The sequence below is a fragment of the Heteronotia binoei genome, chromosome 9 (assembly GCF_032191835.1).
Source record: "Heteronotia binoei isolate CCM8104 ecotype False Entrance Well chromosome 9, APGP_CSIRO_Hbin_v1, whole genome shotgun sequence".
Classification (NCBI taxonomy): Eukaryota; Metazoa; Chordata; class Lepidosauria; order Squamata; family Gekkonidae; genus Heteronotia; species Heteronotia binoei.
In genome coordinates this window covers 49,623,769-49,643,340 of record NC_083231.1, presented here as the reverse complement: position 1 = coordinate 49,643,340, position 19,572 = coordinate 49,623,769, and the positions used below count along the sequence as shown (strand labels likewise).

Here is a 19,572-nt window from a genome sequence, read left to right as displayed (position 1 = left end):
TGTGGCCAGAAAAGCAAATAGCTATTCATAGCTAGCATTATGGGAATGTAAAAAATAAGACAGATTTTTGTGATTTGCTTCAATAATTTCTCCCATCTCTTTCCAGACACTTGCAAATATTATAAGTTTGAATTTTTCCTACTCAAGTGGGTTTCAGGTATCTTATGTAAATGTTCAGATTGAAGAATTTAATTGTATTGCATTAATAATTTATAGTGGAACTAAAATGACAGCATAGTATAAATACTTGGTTGAATCCAGTGAAATAGATCTTTCCCCACTTTCCAAGCACCCTGCTTTTTGGTCTTTCTGGATTGGGAGAGTCTTGCAAATGCACAACAGGACAGGGTGTTTCAGTGAAAAAAGGAAAATATTGTAACATCACAACCTCTTCCCTGTGCTGTCCCAAGCCTCAAATGGAAAGAGGCAATTTTACCAGACCCGCTCACCACTGCAGTAACTGTTGCACACTTTTGCTCATTTCCTGATCCTCAGAGACTCTTTACTGACTTCTTTTATAACTTTCTAGCTCCCCCAGAGGGAACACTAAGCCACTTACCTCATTTTCCTCTCCTTTATTTTATCCATTGAGCTGGATCCAGTAGAAGAGCTCACAGAAGGGGTGGCTGTTTCCCTGCTGGACTATGGTTTGAGACACCCAGGTTCAAATCCTCATTCTGCCATGCAAGCACACTGGGTGACCTTTGGCCAGTCACACACAGTCAGCCAAACCTACATCACAGGGTTGTTGTGAGGAAGAAGTGGAGAAAGGAGAATTAGGTAAGCAGCTTTGGGTTCCATTGGACAGCAAGGAAAAGTAAATGAAGTCAATAAACAAACCTCACTGGGTTGTTCTGAGAATAGAATGTAAGATATAAGAACGATGTAAGCAGCTCTGGGTGCCCACTGGGGAGAAAAGTGGAATTTAAATGAAACAAATAAATATCAATCTTCACTGTGCACTGAATCCATGCAGAATTCCAGATCTAGGCAGGATGCCGAGCATGTCTTTTTCCTAGCACTAGTGCAGTTGTTTACCATTTTTTATTAGGACAAGATGGCAGTTTCCCAATCACTGCAGTATTAAAAGCAGGGAGATCAAGATTCCTCACACTGTCATGAAGTCGGATGTAAAAGTATCACATTCTAGTAAAAAAGGTGAGAAGACATCTGTTCAGAAGATCAAAGATCACCAGAACATATGGTTACTTTGTCATTTTTAGAAGACACCTGCATATAAATTTTTGCTTCTGATGAAAATGTTTAATACACAAATGTGGCTGAAAGCTTCAGTAAATGGCTTTTTGAAATTCCACAATGATATAGACTGAAGCAGTGTTACTTATGCAAAGCCCTTCAACGGTAGATGACCTACAAAGCTCTTACACCAAAAAGGGGGAAGGATTAAAAATCATATAGGGCATTAATTTTTACAGGTTTTAATAACTGACTGTCAACATGAAAATAAGTTGAGCAGAACAGAGAACATTATTCATTGCTTAGTAACAAGAACTTTCAGCTTTTCAAAATCACTGGTTTTTGCTTTTTTAAAACAAGATGCAGAAGTTCTTCTACATTTTAGTTCTCTGACACAACTTGAAAGCAAGAAGTGCCCAAACTTCAGATTTCACACGTATCTTTTCCTATTATATATCTTCTCACCTTAATTTACTAAGAGACTCCATTCTTCTATAACAGGGGTGGGGAACCTCCATCCCGAGGGCCATATACGGCCCTCAAGGTCACTTGGTGTGGCCCTCAGGGATTGCTGGATTGAACTGAGCCATGTGGCAGCCTCCCTGGGGCCTGGCTGGCCAGCGAGGATCGTGGGACCCAGCTGCGCTGTGCAGCAGCCTCCCCAGGGCCAGGCAGGGATCACAGGGCCCAGATGTACTGTGCGGCAGCCTCCCTGGGGCCTGGCCGGCCGGCCAGAATTACTGCAGGGCCTGGAAAAATTACTGTCACAGTTCAGTTTGCACTTGATTATACCAGATGGTGTGGCCTAATATGCTAATGAGTGTGTGACCTGATATGCTAATATTAGGGGATGTGGTCTAATATGCTACTGAGTTCTTGGACCTATGCATTTACCTAGGGTGGCAGGCTGGGTGTGTGGGTGTACCAGATTAGGCTGTCCCTACATGACAGCCTTCCCCACTTCAAATAGAAAAACAATTACTTGCATTAATTTTGCTGGCCTGAATCATTCTCCCTCAGCAGAGCGCTGCTTTTCAAGTTGATCATTTTTTATGGCCCGCGAATGATGTTATAAATATCCATATGGCCCTTGACAAAAAAAAAGGTTCCCCACCCGTTCTATGACCTCTCTTAAAATCAAAGCCACATTTTCCTATTATATTCAGAAAGAAATTCAAGTAGTAACACTCCTCTCCTGCAGCTTCCATATTATTAAAATATACTAATTTTGAATAAGATGCAGGTCTTATTCCACTTAGAAGACTTTCATCTTTGAAGATCTTATTCTTTGAAAATCTTCAAAAATGTTAATCTTTGAATAAGAAGTGCAAAAGGGTTAACTCTCTAGTGCCATAAAAAAGTCAAACGCTAATTTTGCCATTATGCTTCATGCTTTGGGTACCAAATTAGGCAATGGTACCTAATTAAGGACTGTTAAGTCCTATCACTTTAAAAAGTACAACAAAGATATCCAGTGAATTTAAGGGGATTAGAAAAAGATTTGTTCCAGCTGAGCTACATTATTTTTACAAACTGGTTACAAAGGATAATCTTGACATGACAGTACATTCAGCATTTCAACATTTATTTATTCTTGTGAGGAAAATTTTTCTCCAACACCACAAACAAAAAACCTAACCATTTTTTTAGAATGTTTGCAATATAAAAATGTCAGTTTATTACAAAAAATAAAGTTTCCAACAACATGGTTTAATCATGTACAAAATAGAAATGTAGTCATGTTCGAAGCCAAAATACTTTAATTACTACTTTATCAACTTGTGCCATTATTAAACATAGCATCGACTCTTCTTCAGTTAGAGAAATGCCATCTATTTGGAAGGCATTTTGATTTTGTACAAAATATTTCTATTTCAGTTTGTATTTTCATACTCAAATGAACCTCTCAAGATATTTAAAAAGAAAATGCAATACAGTGTTCAGAAACATCTTAAATTTTCCAGATCACTGCAAGTCAAAATACAGCCTAAAGTGGGTTAGTATTGTAGGGAGGAGCAGTTGATGCAGGTGGCAGTGGAGGCGGTGGTGGTGGTGGTAGCGATAGCAATGACAGCAGTGGGTCATAAGTATTCTGAACACAATCCTGAGTCCATCCCCAAGTTGGAGGTGGAGGTGGAGGTGGAAAAGGACTTGTCTCATTAGTAACTGTTCCAAATGATGGGGGAGGAAAGGAATATTGCCGCCTTCCAGGATATCCCCTTCTCTGATGCCGAAAAAAAGCTGAAGGCTTCTGAAATTCTGTATACTCAGTACAGTAATGCTGTGGAGGCTTTGATCGCCACCTGAAAGAACGCGGAGGAATCCGTGGATGATGAAATCTACCCCTTGAAAAGGAGGGATTAAATTCTCCCCTAGGAAATCCACTTGAATAATTTGGAGGATAATGTCTCCTGGGCTGATAATGAATTCCATTCTCATCTACCAAAGGAAAGAAATTCAATTACTAGGATGTTTGACGGTTCGTACCTGTATGGAAAAAGTCTTCTATCTCCAATAAATCCTGATTACCTTTTTACTGTGGCAAACTTAGTGTTTTAAATCAGAATCCTTCTACTTGTTTGTAATCACTTAACTCACTGAGCCACAGTGGCCATTATCTCAAATGAACGTGTGAAGCTTAATTAACTCTCAAGCTTCCCTACAGTTTTCTCATCAACATTTACACCTTGTCGCCCTAGAGACAAAGGAAACAAACCATCTAACAGGTCAACCCCATGGACATCAATGAATGCTTTTGAGGGAACACAAAAAAGAACTATATCGCAATGATGACAAACCATTTAGGACCATGTCTGGTCCAGAAAAGTCAAGTGGAGAGACACCTATGATAGTCCAAGTGTGCCGCTACCTTATTTGACCACAGTCAAATATTCCCAGGGCTTTTTTGTAGCTTTTTGTAGCCCTGTACGAAAAGCCCTGTAAGCTTTTGGATGACTGGCTACATCACGGGGGTGTGGCCTAATATGCAAAGGAGTTCCTGCTACAAAAAAACACCCTGAATAGTCCAAAAAGCCAGTATCCACATTCTCACTTGATTTAGCCATGCCCTTTAACTGGCACACTGCATATGACTGTGGCGACTAAGGTCATTTTCGGCTTCAATAAAGCAAAAATCACTACTATTCACTTACAATATTTACACCCTGCTTTTCTGCCTTCACATAGACCACCAAGGTGGCTAACAATTTAATACATGTGATAAAACTGCATTTTAAAAGCATTCAGATCTTCAACACACATAGTTAAAATACGTACAAAGATGTAAAAACAGCAATTAAAAGACTAGTCATTAAGAAGGGATCACAGAGAATGCCAAACAAAATGAAAAAGTTTTCACCTGCTGACAGAAGATGGCAACAGAAAAGGACAGATAAATCTCCCTGGGGACAGAGTTGCAGAGCTCTGACCCAGAAAGACCTCTCCCAAGTTGCCATCTGCCAGTCTCAGAAGGCATGGACACCAAAAGTATAGCCTCCAAACACGACTGTAGTGATTGAGCAGGTTCATAAGGGAGGTCTTGACTTTCAAAACCATATAGGGTTTTGAAGGTCAAGACCAGCACCATCAATTGAGCTCAGAAACAAATTGGGAGCCAGTGAGCCAATACTGGAATAATATGATTCCTACAACCCACTCTAGTCAGCATCCTGGCTGAAACATTCTGTACCAACTGATGTTTCCAAAAACTTCTCAAGGGCAGCCCCAGCAAGGTTCCCAGTTTATGATCATAAAATTTATTTTAATTGCTGCCTCTTTCTAGTAACATGCCACTTCCTCATCTTTATTCTGTATATCTTGTCCTCACTTTCATGCCTTCACCTCTCTATCCTTTGTTCCATCCAAAATCTGGGTGCCTTTAGCACAGTACTATTCACCAACTGCTTATGTCACTCTTGCATAGCTAGAGACATGAAGGATCTTCTATCGCCAGCAATTCCAGTCTTTCCACTCCATATTCAAACAATATTTTCTGAAACATCGCCATATAAAAGCTGTCTTAACTGCTAAATTTTGCAATGTATTATACGAATTTACAGCATTCACCTTATACACCAATTTGGCTTAATGGTTCAATCACAAACTTCCCTAATAGCATTCACTTACGAGATTCATCTTGTGATCTAAACTTCTTTCTTCTTGGGTTTTGAGATTTCTTTTGTTGTTTTGTTTCTTGCTCTTTTTCATCATCACTAAACTCTAAAGCCTAGATCAAAAGATGCAGGTCAAAAAAGTGCACTTCAAAAATCAAACAAGAAAATCCCAATAGTTTCAAATAAATTATTTTATTGGCAATCAGCAAGAAATATTATTTTAGTGGTAATGAATAAGAAATATTAATCATGTCCCTGGTACATGGGAATCACGTAAAATGGCCTCCACTGGTGCAAGATGCAAAAAAGAAAGGAAAGGTCCCCGTTTCCGACTCTGGGGTGACGTTGCTTTCACAACATTTTCACGGCAGACTTTTTACGGGGTGGTTTGCCATTGCCTTCCCCAGTCAACTACACTTTCCCCTCAGCAAGCTGGGTACTCATTTTACCAACCTCGGAAGGATGGAAGGCTGAGTCAACCTCAAGCTGGCTACCTGAAAACCCAGCTTTCGCTGGGGATCGAACTCAGGTCGTGAGCAGAGCTTAGGACTGCAGTACTGCAGCTTTAACACTGTGCCACAGGGTTCTTTCAAGATGCAAAAAGGAGGTGATTTTATCCATACCCCCTCATCACTGCAGCCCTTTCTGCTGTGATACATTCTGTTTGCAACGGTTCCCCAACTATACAGGATCTTTGCAGCAAACAGCAAACTGCTTGGGGACTGTGCAGAAAGAGTCGCTCTAATTCCTCCTACAAACTTCAATCGCTAGACCCAACCAAAGCACATGTATGTGGAGAGTAACTTAATAGGCTGGATCCAGTCAACTTTTCCCTCCATTTCACACAACTGTCCTGCTTACTACAGCCCCCATTCCTCATAGCTTTTCAATATGCAGGCCCCATGATCATGAACAGTAGTCAGATGTTCCTTTTTCACCAAAGGAGCGGTCTGGTGCTAATCTATAGAATCTATGCTAAGTGTATTAAAATTGGAATCAGGCCTTCAAATGGGAAATCAGTACAGAAAGTATGTACTTGCCTCAGATGGGGGCTCTTCATCATCCTTCCATGATGCATCAGATCCTTTACCCCTAGAAGATTATGCAAAAACAGATATTATAGCACAGCTGCACCAGACATCAGTGATCTCTACTAACTGCTATTGCTCAATACTCTAAGAAAAGGCTAGGAAGTGCATGCAGCAGGAAAAGAGGACTAAGAAAGGATTTAATGGGCTCTGAGTGCATTTTCCACACAGCAGCACAGCATTCATGTTCAAACTAACAGCAAAGAATAGCTACCTATGTAACAACAGTTCTAAAGAGAAGGGAGTCTTTCAAGCATAACAAAGAATCAAGACTTACTGTTTAATTTTTTCTGGAAATACATACTGAGTGAAGCTTTCAACTGATGGAGCAAAATACACATCATCGTGTACTTTAATACCTTTTGCTTCAATATGTTCAGGACTGTTAAACTGTAGTGCATAAAAGGGATGTGACACAGGGCCAAACACCTCAAACACCTGCAAAACAAAGAAGGTTAGAGTTCCAATGATTATTACACAATCTCTCTTGAAAAGACAATTTACCAGCTGTATTCTCTATAATACAATTAAGTCTGCTTTCCATACAAATTGAAATATACAGTAGACAGTGTTCTTGGGAGAGAAGAATTACAATCTAATTATAAACACTATTTTAAAAGTTTACATTTATTGTATAGAGATTTGTGAGACTATGTAGATTGCCTTCATACAATATCAAAGCATATTTGTAATCAATCTGGATGTTCCTAATCTGAATCTTCCTTATTACTGCATACTGGATTAAAAACATTCCACATGCAAGATAGGAAGTGCAGGTGGGAATTCCTGTTTCCATATCGCTGACAAGGGATGAGAAAAGGTGGGGTTTAAATATTTCAATTAATAAATAAAATGAAATGCTGCATAGCTGCATGTTTGGTATGCCACAATGTGCCAGGGACGGACTTCATATGTATGTAATTCCAGGAAAAACAACAGACTAATCTGAGTGCCAGCACCACATATCTGGCCCCTGGGTGCTAGGACCCTTATGATTATGACCTCCATGCACGCTGACAGCTGAATCATGCCCCAGTTGAGGCTTCCTGCTCCTGCATTCACTGGAACAAGCAGCTCTAAGAGCCAAACTACAAGTGCCAGTGCCATTTTAGAAGCAGTTGTAGTTCCTTTAAAAATTCCACTACGTCCCGATCCAGATCAGGTGCACAGCGACCCCTGAAGTTGTTGTACCCACCCCCCTCCAGTCCCCTTTCAGGTGCAGAAATACCAGGTTTTGGTACTTGAGAAGGTATGGGGGGGGGGGAGAACAAGAGCTCCTGGGACCATTGTAACATGCACCTGGTCTGGATTGGGGCCTTGCAAAAACTTTTAAAGAACTACAATTGCTTCTAAAATGGTGTTGGCAGTCACGAGATGGACCCATTTCTGCCCCTTCTTTCTACCCAAGTACCCTTTGAAAAGTCTTGGAGCACAGCTGAGAGTATAACAAATTTCAAATACAAAAGCAAATGGTATTTTGTGTTTAACAACCAGTTTCACTCAAATTCAACATCTAGCACTGAAATGAAGCATTTTTACAGAAGAAAACTTCTGTTCAAATGAAGGTAAATAGACCCAATTCACAGTGCAATGCCAGCCATCTGTTAAGCCTGAAACACGAGCAACAGCTACAAACAAGTGTTCTTCTCACTGACCTGTTGCTGGGTTACCAACTGCCTTGTTCTAACATACACCACTGCAAGATGTTTAGCAGAGAGTCTGACCAGGACAGCTGCCGCTCTCATAGGCATCAGAAATTAACTGAGATAGCTCCATCTGCAATTCTGCAGTCTGTCAGTGCAGCCTGCAAAAACCTTGCTGGAACCCATTCACCTGACTTGCTGTTCAAATGCCTCAATTCAACAGATACATAGATTGTCTCAGACAGATTCACAGATAAGGATCACAGCACCTTCACTCTGCTCCCAACATTCTGCCATGGCCATCAGCATAGAACCTGATAAGAGGTGGGCAGATTCAGGGCCGGTTCACCCATTAGGCAAACTAGGCAGTTGCCTAGGGTGCCAGGAGGGTGGGGACACCAGATTGGGCTCCCCCCCATCCCAGTGCCGCAGGCAAGCGCCTAGTTTGCCTACCCTTCCTCTGCTCATCCCTCCTTTCCCTTCCCTTCCCCTGGCGCCATGCCTGTGCCCTGCCAGCCGCAGCGAATATCTTATCTTCCGAAGGACTGCTGGAGAAGGCTTGACTCAGGCTCGGCACCCGGGGGGGGGGGGGTTGCAGTGCTGCAGGGGGGCAGTAGCACCATGCACCCTTGGCCAGGCGCTGGACAGATTAGTTGTCTAATGCTTGCTCTTGCAAGGGAACAGATGGTCACACCCCTAGATCACTGTTGGCACTGGAACAAGCTGCCATCTGAGATCAAGGCCCTGAGGGATCTACTGCAATTCCGCAAGGTATGTGTTTGTGTGTGCGAGTGTATATAAAAACTTTCTGGACTAAATAGTAATACCATAGGATGTCTGAATTAAGACCCTAGGAATGCAGTACCAGAGAATTCCCATGAACTGTGCCTTTCTTTACAGTCTTTCCTCCCCTGGTAACAAATATATGGGTAGTCAATAAATAGCTGTCAGGCATTAGTGCTCTATGCCGCGTCTTGCTCTGATACATCCAGAAGGAAGCTGCTCTCAATTGTGGGAAATATTTCTAGTTTGGCCATTTTCTTCTATTTCTACACTTATCAGTAGATTGCTGCACAAAAGACAGATTTCACCATCTTAGAAGGATTGCAACCCATGACTACTGTTTGTCACATGGGTACTCATGGCCAGTGAGCTACTGCAGAGTTAACTAGGAGTTTCTCTTACTGAGCAATTATTTCTCGTGTTGCTATTCCAGTGTCTCTCTCCATTGCCTCACAATGCATCTGAGGTTTCCATTGCTGACCCAAGCCCTTTTGAGGAAGGGCTGCTGGGCCCATTCTACCAGAACTTCCTCTGCTGAGTAAAGTACAGAGCCGTGTGGGTGCTATGGCTGAGGTAACAATGTTTCCTTCCCTGTGTGTATCTGGAAAAAGGAATATGGTTGAACTCACATTTATATTCATCCCAAGGCTTTCCCCATGCATGCCACACTCCTGTTTATACGAAGGGTGCTGTGTTCTGCGTATAAGTGGAAGTGAGCTACGGCTGTGGCTGTATCAGCAGGCACTGATGGCTACTCCTAAGCTTGGTCACTGATGCAGATTTTCCAAAAAATATTAGAAACTGAAAAATTTTCATACAACATCTAATGATCTGATGCCCTAAATTAAGAATAATGTGATTTAGCTGGTCAAGCACTCCAGCCTAAGCTACCTTCCATGGTTGTTCTGAGGATAAAATTGAGGAAAGGAGAATGTTGTAATCCACTCAAAATAATTAAATAAACAATTGTCTAAAATGTAAGAAAAACACTGATGGCAATGCAAACTGCTGACACTAGTTTTTGCACACCCAAAGAAGTGTTCACAACATGCTGAGGAGTGAGGATGTGGTTATCCACTCATTTCTTTCAAAAGAACTTAGCTGCTATCTGTGGAAATCACCAGGACTCATCACTTGCATTACTTCATATTTCTCTATCCTACTAAATCAAAACTAAAGCTATTTCTACATCTCTCACAGTGGGAAAGGACATTGAAATCATCATTCAGGAAAGTTCATAACTTTATTTTTTCTTTGAATTAAAATATAGATAATGGTTCTCTTCCCTCCCCACTGATTTACAACTAGTGAGACATATATGTACTGTCACACAATTCCTACAGAAACCATCTAAAAACATTAAAAATGGCAAATGCCAATCTTGCACAATATTGAATTGGCAAGGGCATCCATTCATTATTAAATTTAACTGAACAACAAAAATTTAGAAATTGAATATTTTCTACATAAAATACAGAACTGGAAAATTTTCCACTTTGCATCTTTAATCTCAGGACTGGCAACAATAAACATCATGATTGGTAGGCTGCCATAGAATCTGGGGCAACTGCTACTCTCTGCACCTCAGAATGAGGAGTCTGATGCACTACTTTTCTCTGCAGAGCAGACACAGGATACCAGCTAGCAACACAGACCTCTTAGACCTGAGGTGCCTAACAAATGAGCTTTTGCCCTACATCTGAGGACAATTCCTTTCCTCCAATGCACCATGCCATGTCACTTTCACAAGTTAAAAACATGTATTCTCTTCCAGAAAAAGCTGCTGCTTAGCATGTAATAGAAGCCTTTATATTATTAACATCTGCACCTCTTTAGGGTTTTTTTTCTTTTTAAAATCCCATCCAGACAGCAAAAAGGCAAATGGTTTTAGATAACCTAAAACATATACAAAAATAAAAGACATAAACACAAGAATATTAGGGAAAAGATAAGCTATTAATACTTGAACAAATATAAATAATTCTCACCTTTCCTATAGAATAACGATCTTGTTTGAAAAGCACACTGTCCTCATTCACTGGTGGGAGCCCTTTAAGTGATTCAACAACAACTAAAAAAAAAAGTTGAACAACATTTCCTAAACACCTTCAAAGAGAACGCTAGTTTAGCATTCACACTTACTACAGGCTATTATTTAAACAACTGCTTTAAACTACAACACAATTACAGTAATAGATGTAGAATGGTATTATTAGAGCTTATTTTCATGGACAAGAACAACTCTAACATCCCAATATTTCTATTTATATATAGCTCCATATTAAGCTGTTTTTCTTTATCTCCAGCTGGGCTAATATTACCGTGGAGCTTCAGTCTGGCATCCCCCGACCCAACTTTTTATTATTTTTTTAATTATAATCAGGACAAAGAATACTACTGCTCCAGTGCATCCTCTGATGTTTCAGTAGCTTTTAGAAGGAGAACCTATGACCAAAATTTTGAAAGATTTACATTACAATCTTATGCAGGCACTTCAGCTTTGATTTCAATGAGTTCAGACAGGAGTAGCTCTGCATAGGACTGCACTGTAAACTAGTCACACTTTCTATGTTTACTTTAAAGCTGGTTACTGCTACATAGAGAGCCCTGATGTTTCTATAAATTGGGCTAAACTTTAGCAAAAATAAAATTAGATTATTGTAAGATTACCACCACTCTCCATTTACACTTGACTGGGGTAGTATAACTGGAGAATCTCAGATCAATGTCTAGGAAACTACTATTTCTCCATTATGAGACTTCACTGTAAGAGGAGTAAAATGATGAATGGTGTTTAATATGCTAAGAATGGCTGTTTTGCTGACCTATCATATAGTGTTTTAACAAACACTTCAGATAAGCACCTGATAAACATTAAACAAGATGTAAAAACAGTCAACATCTAAAGAATAAACAGAAGTTACAAGATTGTTAAATAAATAACAATGTATATACTAATTATGATATGTTTTTCCCCTGAATAATTTAATTTGCACTGGTTCCCATGCATTTGATAAGACCTTTTATTTCCACATTTTTACTTGCATATTTTCCTGCTTCTAGTCATGATTATGTAGCAGTCAGATCATGTAATATTAATGAAGGAACTCATACTTAGCAGATACAAATTTCTGACTGTTTTATTGGGGGGGGGGGAGAGTTCCTGAAATACCCAAATACTGTGAGTCCATTTTAAGCAATGGCTGGAACCTAACAATTTCTCTCGACTTGGGCAGCATGTCTTTGGTTGTGAAGGCTGTCACAGATATGGCCACAAATATAGGGGAACAGTTACTGGATTTGACCAAATTAATAGAAAATGTCTCTGTGGAAAGAACAGAGCTATCCTGGCCTCTTAGAGAAGGATGCCAAAAAGGAAGTTTAAAGACTCTACATAGAATAGCCTTGGACAGAGACGAGAAGCAACAAAGAAGTAACATTATTATATGTTCCTGTGTAGATGAAAAGCCGTTTAATTTTTATCAATTTGTTGAGGCCCAGGTGCAGAGAGTGTCTAAGAATGGCAAGAATGTCCAATTTCCCGTAAGTGGTGATATGGTTCAAAGATGAGTGTGTTTACTGTGAGCCAAAAAATATTCATATGTGTGAGAAACCCGTAATTACTATTTTTGCATGGATTTTGTTACAATAAAAATAGCAAAAATGAACTAGTATTTTTTATTCATTTTAAGGATAGGTGGTGTTTGAAGTTATAAGGTAATGAGTTAGCCAAGAATGTGTGCCCAGATCAAGTGGGCTATTAGCTATTGTTAGGACATAATGATAAAATCCTATAAACTGAGAAAACTGAATTGAGACCTTCTCCTCTGAAAAGGCCCCTTGCCTGCATCTTGCTTGCTTTGGGGACAAGAAACCTTCTCGGACTCATGTAATCTCTTTTGTTTAATTATCTATGTAACAATGAAGGATGATATATATTTTGCTTATTTACAGTTACACTTTAATAAAATAATGTGTACTATACCTTTAATGAGCTTAAAACATTATTAAAGTGTACTTCTGATTTGGAGTTAAATAATCGGATACCTAGGTGTCTTTAGTGCACACCAATATCCGAATCAGGCAAACCAAGAGTCATCTGGAACAAGGAGATCCTCCAGTATTAGGGGGTTTTCTACTTACCCACACATTTCATCAGCACAAAAAGGCCAGTACTATATTATGCCAATGAAAGGAAAGTACAGGGTTCAATATACGATTTCTTCCTTTATGAAAGTGTGACTTAGGCCTAATTGTCAATGAAACTGTAAACCTATGTCTGGAGTCTATCACTTTGGGCTGCATTTGAGGGCTCACTGAAGCAACGCTACTCTTCCCCCATTAAGTGCAACATTCCTGCACGCACACACAAAATAAGTACGCCAAGGCTATGCTACTATTTAGTCTAGTTTCCTATATGTAGGGATTATCTGTGTACTGAGGAGCATTCGATCATGTGATCTATCAACTGCAATATAAAGTGTTATAGACAAGACAGAGGTTTGCTATCTATGAAAGTCAGAATTAAAGAAAGAAGAGCTATTTAGCACAAAAGAAACAAACAAACACAAATCCAAAAGCAAATTGTTTTGAAGTTTTTGTGCAATAAAACTTTTCCAGAGTCAGGCACCATGGAGAGCACTGACTGCCTAGATTCCAGTCAACATACATAATGGAAACAAGAGTAAGCACTGTTAGTATCCAACGTCCACAGTTAACAAGCATCATTGGAATCGACTGTCAATTTGTTTAACATTTAGTATCTGAAATATTTCTGATTAGCCCTTGCCAATGAAAGAATGCACGTTCTTGCTAGCATTAATTATGCAATTTAAACACTCTCTTCTACACTGAAACCATACAGCTACAAGAACTTTGTCAAAGCCAGTACATGATATCCACCACTCTATTTGCATTCCTTTTTATGGCACATATCCCACAAAGCTTTATCTATTCGACTCTCAAGAATCTTTCAACACTTCAGTTTATCTCAGCTAGGCAGTCCATGTGACCTCCAGATGACCTTTTCACCTAACATGTAGGGTTTTAGTATTGAAACTAAAAGGAAAAAAGCTAACCATCTTAAGGTGAAAATGTGCTATTGGTATTTTAGTGAAGAGGCTCTGCTAGAAAGAGCCTGCACATTTTTTTAAAAAAAATTATAAACTGGGTCACACTGTTCTAACCCCTTCTAAAATGCTCTTATTCATTAAGGGGGTTGGGGAATATTCCCTATATTAAGTGTTTTAAATTAGGAACTGTAAATCACTTTGGGAAGAGCTATCAAAAAGACTGAAGCTCACAGCACTTTAAGTATGCAGGAACAAAATGGACAAAGAAGTATAAAAGTATAAGAGAGTTGGTAAGGTTAAACATTGTTATGCATGAATAGCTCTCACAAAGTCTGGAATACAAAGCACAAGAAACCTAACAAATTTGAGAGGCATGAGACAGTGTGCCCGAGTGCCTGTACAGGAGTCAAAATTTACAATATATGACAGAACAAAAAAAAAGTAGGATAGATTGGCATGGAATGCTTTAATGCATCTGAGAGAAGACAAGTGTTTGTCTACTAGCAGAGATTCTGCTGACTCCACTGCAGTGAACTGTGCTACAATTCTGATATCCACAGTCTTATCAATACTGTATTACACTCATCCTCATATTCAGTAACTAACTTCCACACCAGGGGGAGGGGGAAGAGACTGTGGCTCAGGAGCCACATGTGGCTATTTCATACATACTGTGTGGCTCTTCAAGCCCCCACTACCCTGTCAGTCAGCTTGGAGAATGCATTTCTCTCTTTAAATCACTTTTCCAAGCCAAGCCAGCTGGAAGCTTTGAGAATTAATTTAAAGTTAAAGCTGCTTTCTTTCCATTTCTCCTTCCCTTCTCACCTATTTTCCTTCCTTCCTGTCTTGCAGCTCTCAAACATCTGATATTTAATTTATGTGGCCCTTATGTTAAGCTAGTTTGGCCACCCTTTTTTCACACAAACAACTGCAAGGTACAAAATCATCAAAAAGCTACTAGTACATACACCCTTGGCTTACCTAAGTTTTCAATAATGCTGGAAACTTTTCCAAATGGCATTACAGCAACAAATTCTGGTAGAAGGAATGTGAGATCTTCAACAGGAAGTGCTGTCTTCTAGATAAAATGCAAAATTTATTTTCATTCCAAAGCACTATCACTACTACTCAACACAGTTTTAAATTGTCCTTTTTTCCCAGCTGAACTCACACTGGAAGTAAAACTACAGCAGAGAGAAAGATAGATTAGGGGATAAATACCCACAGAGAAAGTTATGCACCTTTCACTTCCCTTTAAGTGCTCCTCCACCCACATATTAGAAATACATCAATAAATACCAGCTTGAGATGCTAATTTTGATTTGGCTCTATGGTAATGATGCAAAGAAGGTTCTTCAACACACTTACTTCAGATAATCCACCTTTCTTCACAATGCTGTGAGAATTTGCATTATTCTCGTATTGCTGGTCATCTTCCTCAGATACCACTGGAGAACAGGAAGAAGTCGAGGAAACAGAAGAGGAACTCTCCGTATCAGTATCACTGCATAAAAAAGTGAAAATTTTACCAGTTTTTCAGCTTACACTCTAATTTAATGGCTCAGACATAAAATATGGATCTTCTTGCAGAGAAAGAAGGTTTGGTGGGTAATGACCACAGTTTGTACATTTTGGGTGGCCTAAGTAGACTGCCAAAAGATGGTGCTGACCACTAGGGATGGGCACGAACCGAACCACAAATCATGATTTGTACTAAAAATGACTGATTCATGGTTCAGTATATGTTATCATATTACCTTGAATTTATATTCTCTTTAGCATAGGAATTGCTATATTTACTGATGTTGTTTAGTGACACTTATAGAAGCTTAAATTTGTTCGGAGAAGACTCAGCAATTGTAAATTCTGCAAGTACTCTCAATTGTTTTGGGGGGTTTTTATTTGTTTAATTCACTTTATTATATTTTTGTATTTTTGTACTCTTGAAGGACTACGGTTATTGTTATGGCAATAATTATAATGCTGGTTAAAATAAATAAAACATTTTGGGGAAAAAACTGGTTTATACATCCCACTGCACCCAAACAAAAACAAACTGGCCTTTTTTCTTGGCATGTTGTTTGGTTCACATTGGGCTTGTCTTTCCAGACAGCCTGGCATGATTCCCCAGGCCCCACCTGCACTTCTGGTCAGTTTCAAGTGAAACTGACTAGCAGTGGCAGCTCCACTCTTTCCAGCCCCTGCCTGCACTTCTGCTCGGTTTCCAATGCAAATGATTAAAAGTGACAGCTCCGCTCTCCCCAGTCCCTGACCGAATGAACCACAAATCATTCAGGGAACTGAAAAAAATAACAAAACAAACAACTGGGCACCCCAAGAAACCACAAAATGGAATGAACCACCATTTTTGTATTCCATGCCCATCCCAATTTATCACTAACCCTGCCTCCTCCCCAGTAGGAATAAGAGGGAGAAAAGAGATGCAGGATCTGCCTCCCCCTTCCCAACAAATCAAGCCTATGGACTCTGAAGACGGGCAGGGGCTTTCACCAGTGCAAACCATGTGCTCATGAGTGGCAAGTACATTTTGTGAATCCCAAATAATAATCCCTTCTTACAACAACAAGGAACAGCATCCAGAACACAGTTTTAGGACTCTGTTTATCCTAAAATATGCACAAAAAGCAAAACTATACACTGAACAAAGCAATCTTCAATATGCTGGATACTAACTCTTGAATCGGACAAATCAAAGTCTGTGTAAAAAGTAAACATAACTAGGCAAGTGCTGACAACAGATTTTTTGCAGAGAAGAGACAAATGCAGATTATGCTAGTAACAGTAACATACAAGAGGAAAAACAGTTGGCTCACATATCACTGCATATAATTACAACAGCCCTTAGTAATTTGCCAACATCCATGTGTTGTAAAAGTTCAGGGATAGAACCTACCCCACAAACATATCCATGAGACTCTTATCAAAATTACAGAAATCATTATGATTTTTATATGGTTTGTATGATTTAACGTCCTTTATAATTTAGCAATTATACATTTTTTTAAAAAAAATGACTGAAAAAGATTTCCAGTGGTGATCTACACAGTCCTTCACTTTTTCTATCCTAACAGTATACACATCGAATTTTGTGATCTACTTAACTCTCAGCATCAGACTACAGCTATGTGTAGGTTAATTTATATGAGATACAACTACAGGCTTAATCCCTAGATAAAGTTGATAACAAAGCAAGTTAGATGTAACAAATGAAACTTATTTCTTTCTACAGTGTTTAAACACAATTTGGCGCACAACAGGTTTAGGACAGGGGTCCCCAACCCCTGGGCTGTGGACCAGTACCAGTCCGTGGCCTGTTAGCAACCAGGCCACTGAGTGAGGCAGAGGCACCCAGAGCCGGTGCATCCACTAGGCAACATTAGGCAGCTGCCTATGCCATCAGCCCTTCGGGGGCCGCTGCCACCTCTGCACAACCACACTCTGTGCGGCCCCCTCCCGCCCCCTGCTTCAAAGGGAGCCAGCTGACTCCCTCTGAAGCGAGAGGGCCACACGGCGCACTGGCGGAGAGCACCCACAGTCCGCCCCCACCTCCGCCCAGACGAAGACGCTCCCCGCCAGCTGGCTCTCTTTGAAGCAGGGGGGCCGTGCGGTGCGCTGGCGGGGAGCGTGCACAGCCCATCACCACCTCAACCCAGCCGAAGACGCTCCCTGCCAGCGCTCCGCGGCCCTCCTGTTCCTTGCTTCAAAGGGAGCCAGCTGGCTCCCTTTGAAGCAGGGGGCAGGAGGGCTGTGGGGAGCATGCACAGTCCGCTGCCACCCAGCCGAAGATGCTCCCCGCAGTCATCCCATTCCCTGCTTTAAAGGGAGCCACTTGGTTCCCTTTGAAGTAGGGGTCGGAAGGGCTGCGGGGAGCGCTGGCAGGGAACGCGCACAGCCCGCCGCCGCCCAGCCAAAGACTCTCCCCGCCCTGCACTCCATGGCCATCCCATCCCTTGCTTCAAAGGGGGCAGGGGCCCGCTATCGGCCTGGGGTGCTGGAAAGGCCAGCACCAGACCTGGAGGCACCTCCCCTTTCAGCCACCCAGCTCAGGTGAATGAAAAAGGCAGCACAACCTCAATCTGAAGCACCACTTCTTTCATTCGCCTGGGTCCCAGGCAGGTGGAAGAGGTAGCATGGTGGTGACCTTTTCCTGCCACTCATTTGAAGACCGCCATGGGGGACAGGGACTGACAGCAAAAACCCCAGCACCCCCACCAGTCCATAGAAAAATTGTCTTCCACAAAACTGGCCCCTGGTGCCAAAAAGATTGGGGGGTCACTGGTTTAGGAGACCCAAAACAAAGAACATCCAGATGTCAACTTGCAAAGTTTTAAGGACTGCCTTCTACTAGATCCCTGGAAGCTGGAACCAGCATCACTCCTTGCGTCTCTGCAACAACCATAATGAGTCCTTAATACTCCACAGGGACCTCGATGTTCTCTACCAACAACTACAAGCAAATCAACTTTGCAGCAAAGTTTTTACCTTGTTGTTAACATGTACCAACTGGAGCAGCATGTTCTCAAGAAATTCAAAAGGGAAGAAACATGGCCCCTGTTCTCTGAACAAGTCACAGGAAACGTTAATTAGGACGGCACTTAGTTACCCACCTCTCGGATTCCGTGGAAGAGCTGTCTCCTTCGTCCACCAACGGCTCCTTCCTCATGGCGAAAACGTCAGGAGGCCTCTGGTCTACACGGTCTCCTTGCCCCTCCGTACCTGGAGAGATCAGCCGAGCACACACCGCCGCCTGGCCAAGGCCTTCCGTCAAGCCAGGCCAAGACGAGGGTCGAGTGAAATCTAAGTGCGGCGGTGGCCCCCCTTCCTCAAGACAGGCGTCGAGGCCAAGCAGGTCCTCTCCTTCCGCTGGTTCCTGGGAGTCCTGGCTCCGCTCCTCGCCTTGTCCTGTGACCGGCTGTCCTTCCGCAACAGAACCCGCCACCGGGTTACCAGCCGGACACGTGAGGTCACTAGATAAGGCGGATCCGTTAATGGGACTTGAGTCTGTGGCAGGGAGCTCCAGGAGGCCAGGACTTGGGCCGGGAATTTGTCCATCAATGGCACCTCCTTTAGGGACGCCCGAGGAGGGCCCTGCCTCCCCTACCTGAAAAAGCCTCTCGGTTGCCGCACCGCCGGTCCCGCTCCGCCCTTGAAAGGCCGTCTGTCCCACCGCCGAGAGGTTTCCCGAGCGAAGCGAAACATTTCCCGCCGCCACGCTGCGGCTCCCCTTGCGATCCGCCGCCTCACCTGCGAAGCTCAGCGTTTCGAACTGCTTCGTCACTTCCATCCCCGCCAAGTCCGAGTCGCCGTCGACCGCCGACGCCTCACCACGCGGACAGCAACCACAACTTCAGCATGGGCCGCTACTTCCGCTTCCGTCCATACCGACAAGCAGAACGCGCGTGCGTAGAACGCCTGCTGCTCTCTCCCATGGGTTCTCCTGTGGCGTGGAGGCCTCAGTTCGCTCTCCTCAGCGCTGCTACGGCTTTGCAGACGAGCGGTGGGAATTAGGAAGAGTCGTGTTGCTCCTAGCAACATCAGCAGCGGTGCTACAGTACAAAGACGTTTTGCCTTCTTATGCTTCTAAACAGTAATCTCTAGCAGAGGGCCGGCAGGATGTGGTGGGAATTCAAAGGAAGCCTGTAAGGTTTCTAAATAG

At 41.9% G+C, this 19,572-nt stretch overlaps 1 protein-coding gene across 1 annotated transcript; it reads right to left on the bottom strand.

Moving 5' to 3' along the window:
- Positions 1–2,761: 2,761 nt before the first annotated feature.
- Positions 2,762–19,317, bottom strand: NAF1 (nuclear assembly factor 1 ribonucleoprotein). Its single transcript, XM_060246573.1, has 8 exons — positions 18,524–19,317; positions 15,264–15,399; positions 14,877–14,973; positions 10,812–10,894; positions 6,675–6,835; positions 6,350–6,401; positions 5,323–5,422; positions 2,762–3,636 (listed from the first exon to the last, which is right to left on the bottom strand). The coding sequence occupies exons 1-8, from the start codon at positions 19,198–19,200 to the stop codon at positions 3,185–3,187; spliced, it is 1,758 nt and encodes a 585-aa protein (XP_060102556.1). The 5' UTR covers positions 19,201–19,317; the 3' UTR covers positions 2,762–3,184.
- Positions 19,318–19,572: the final 255 nt, after the last annotated feature.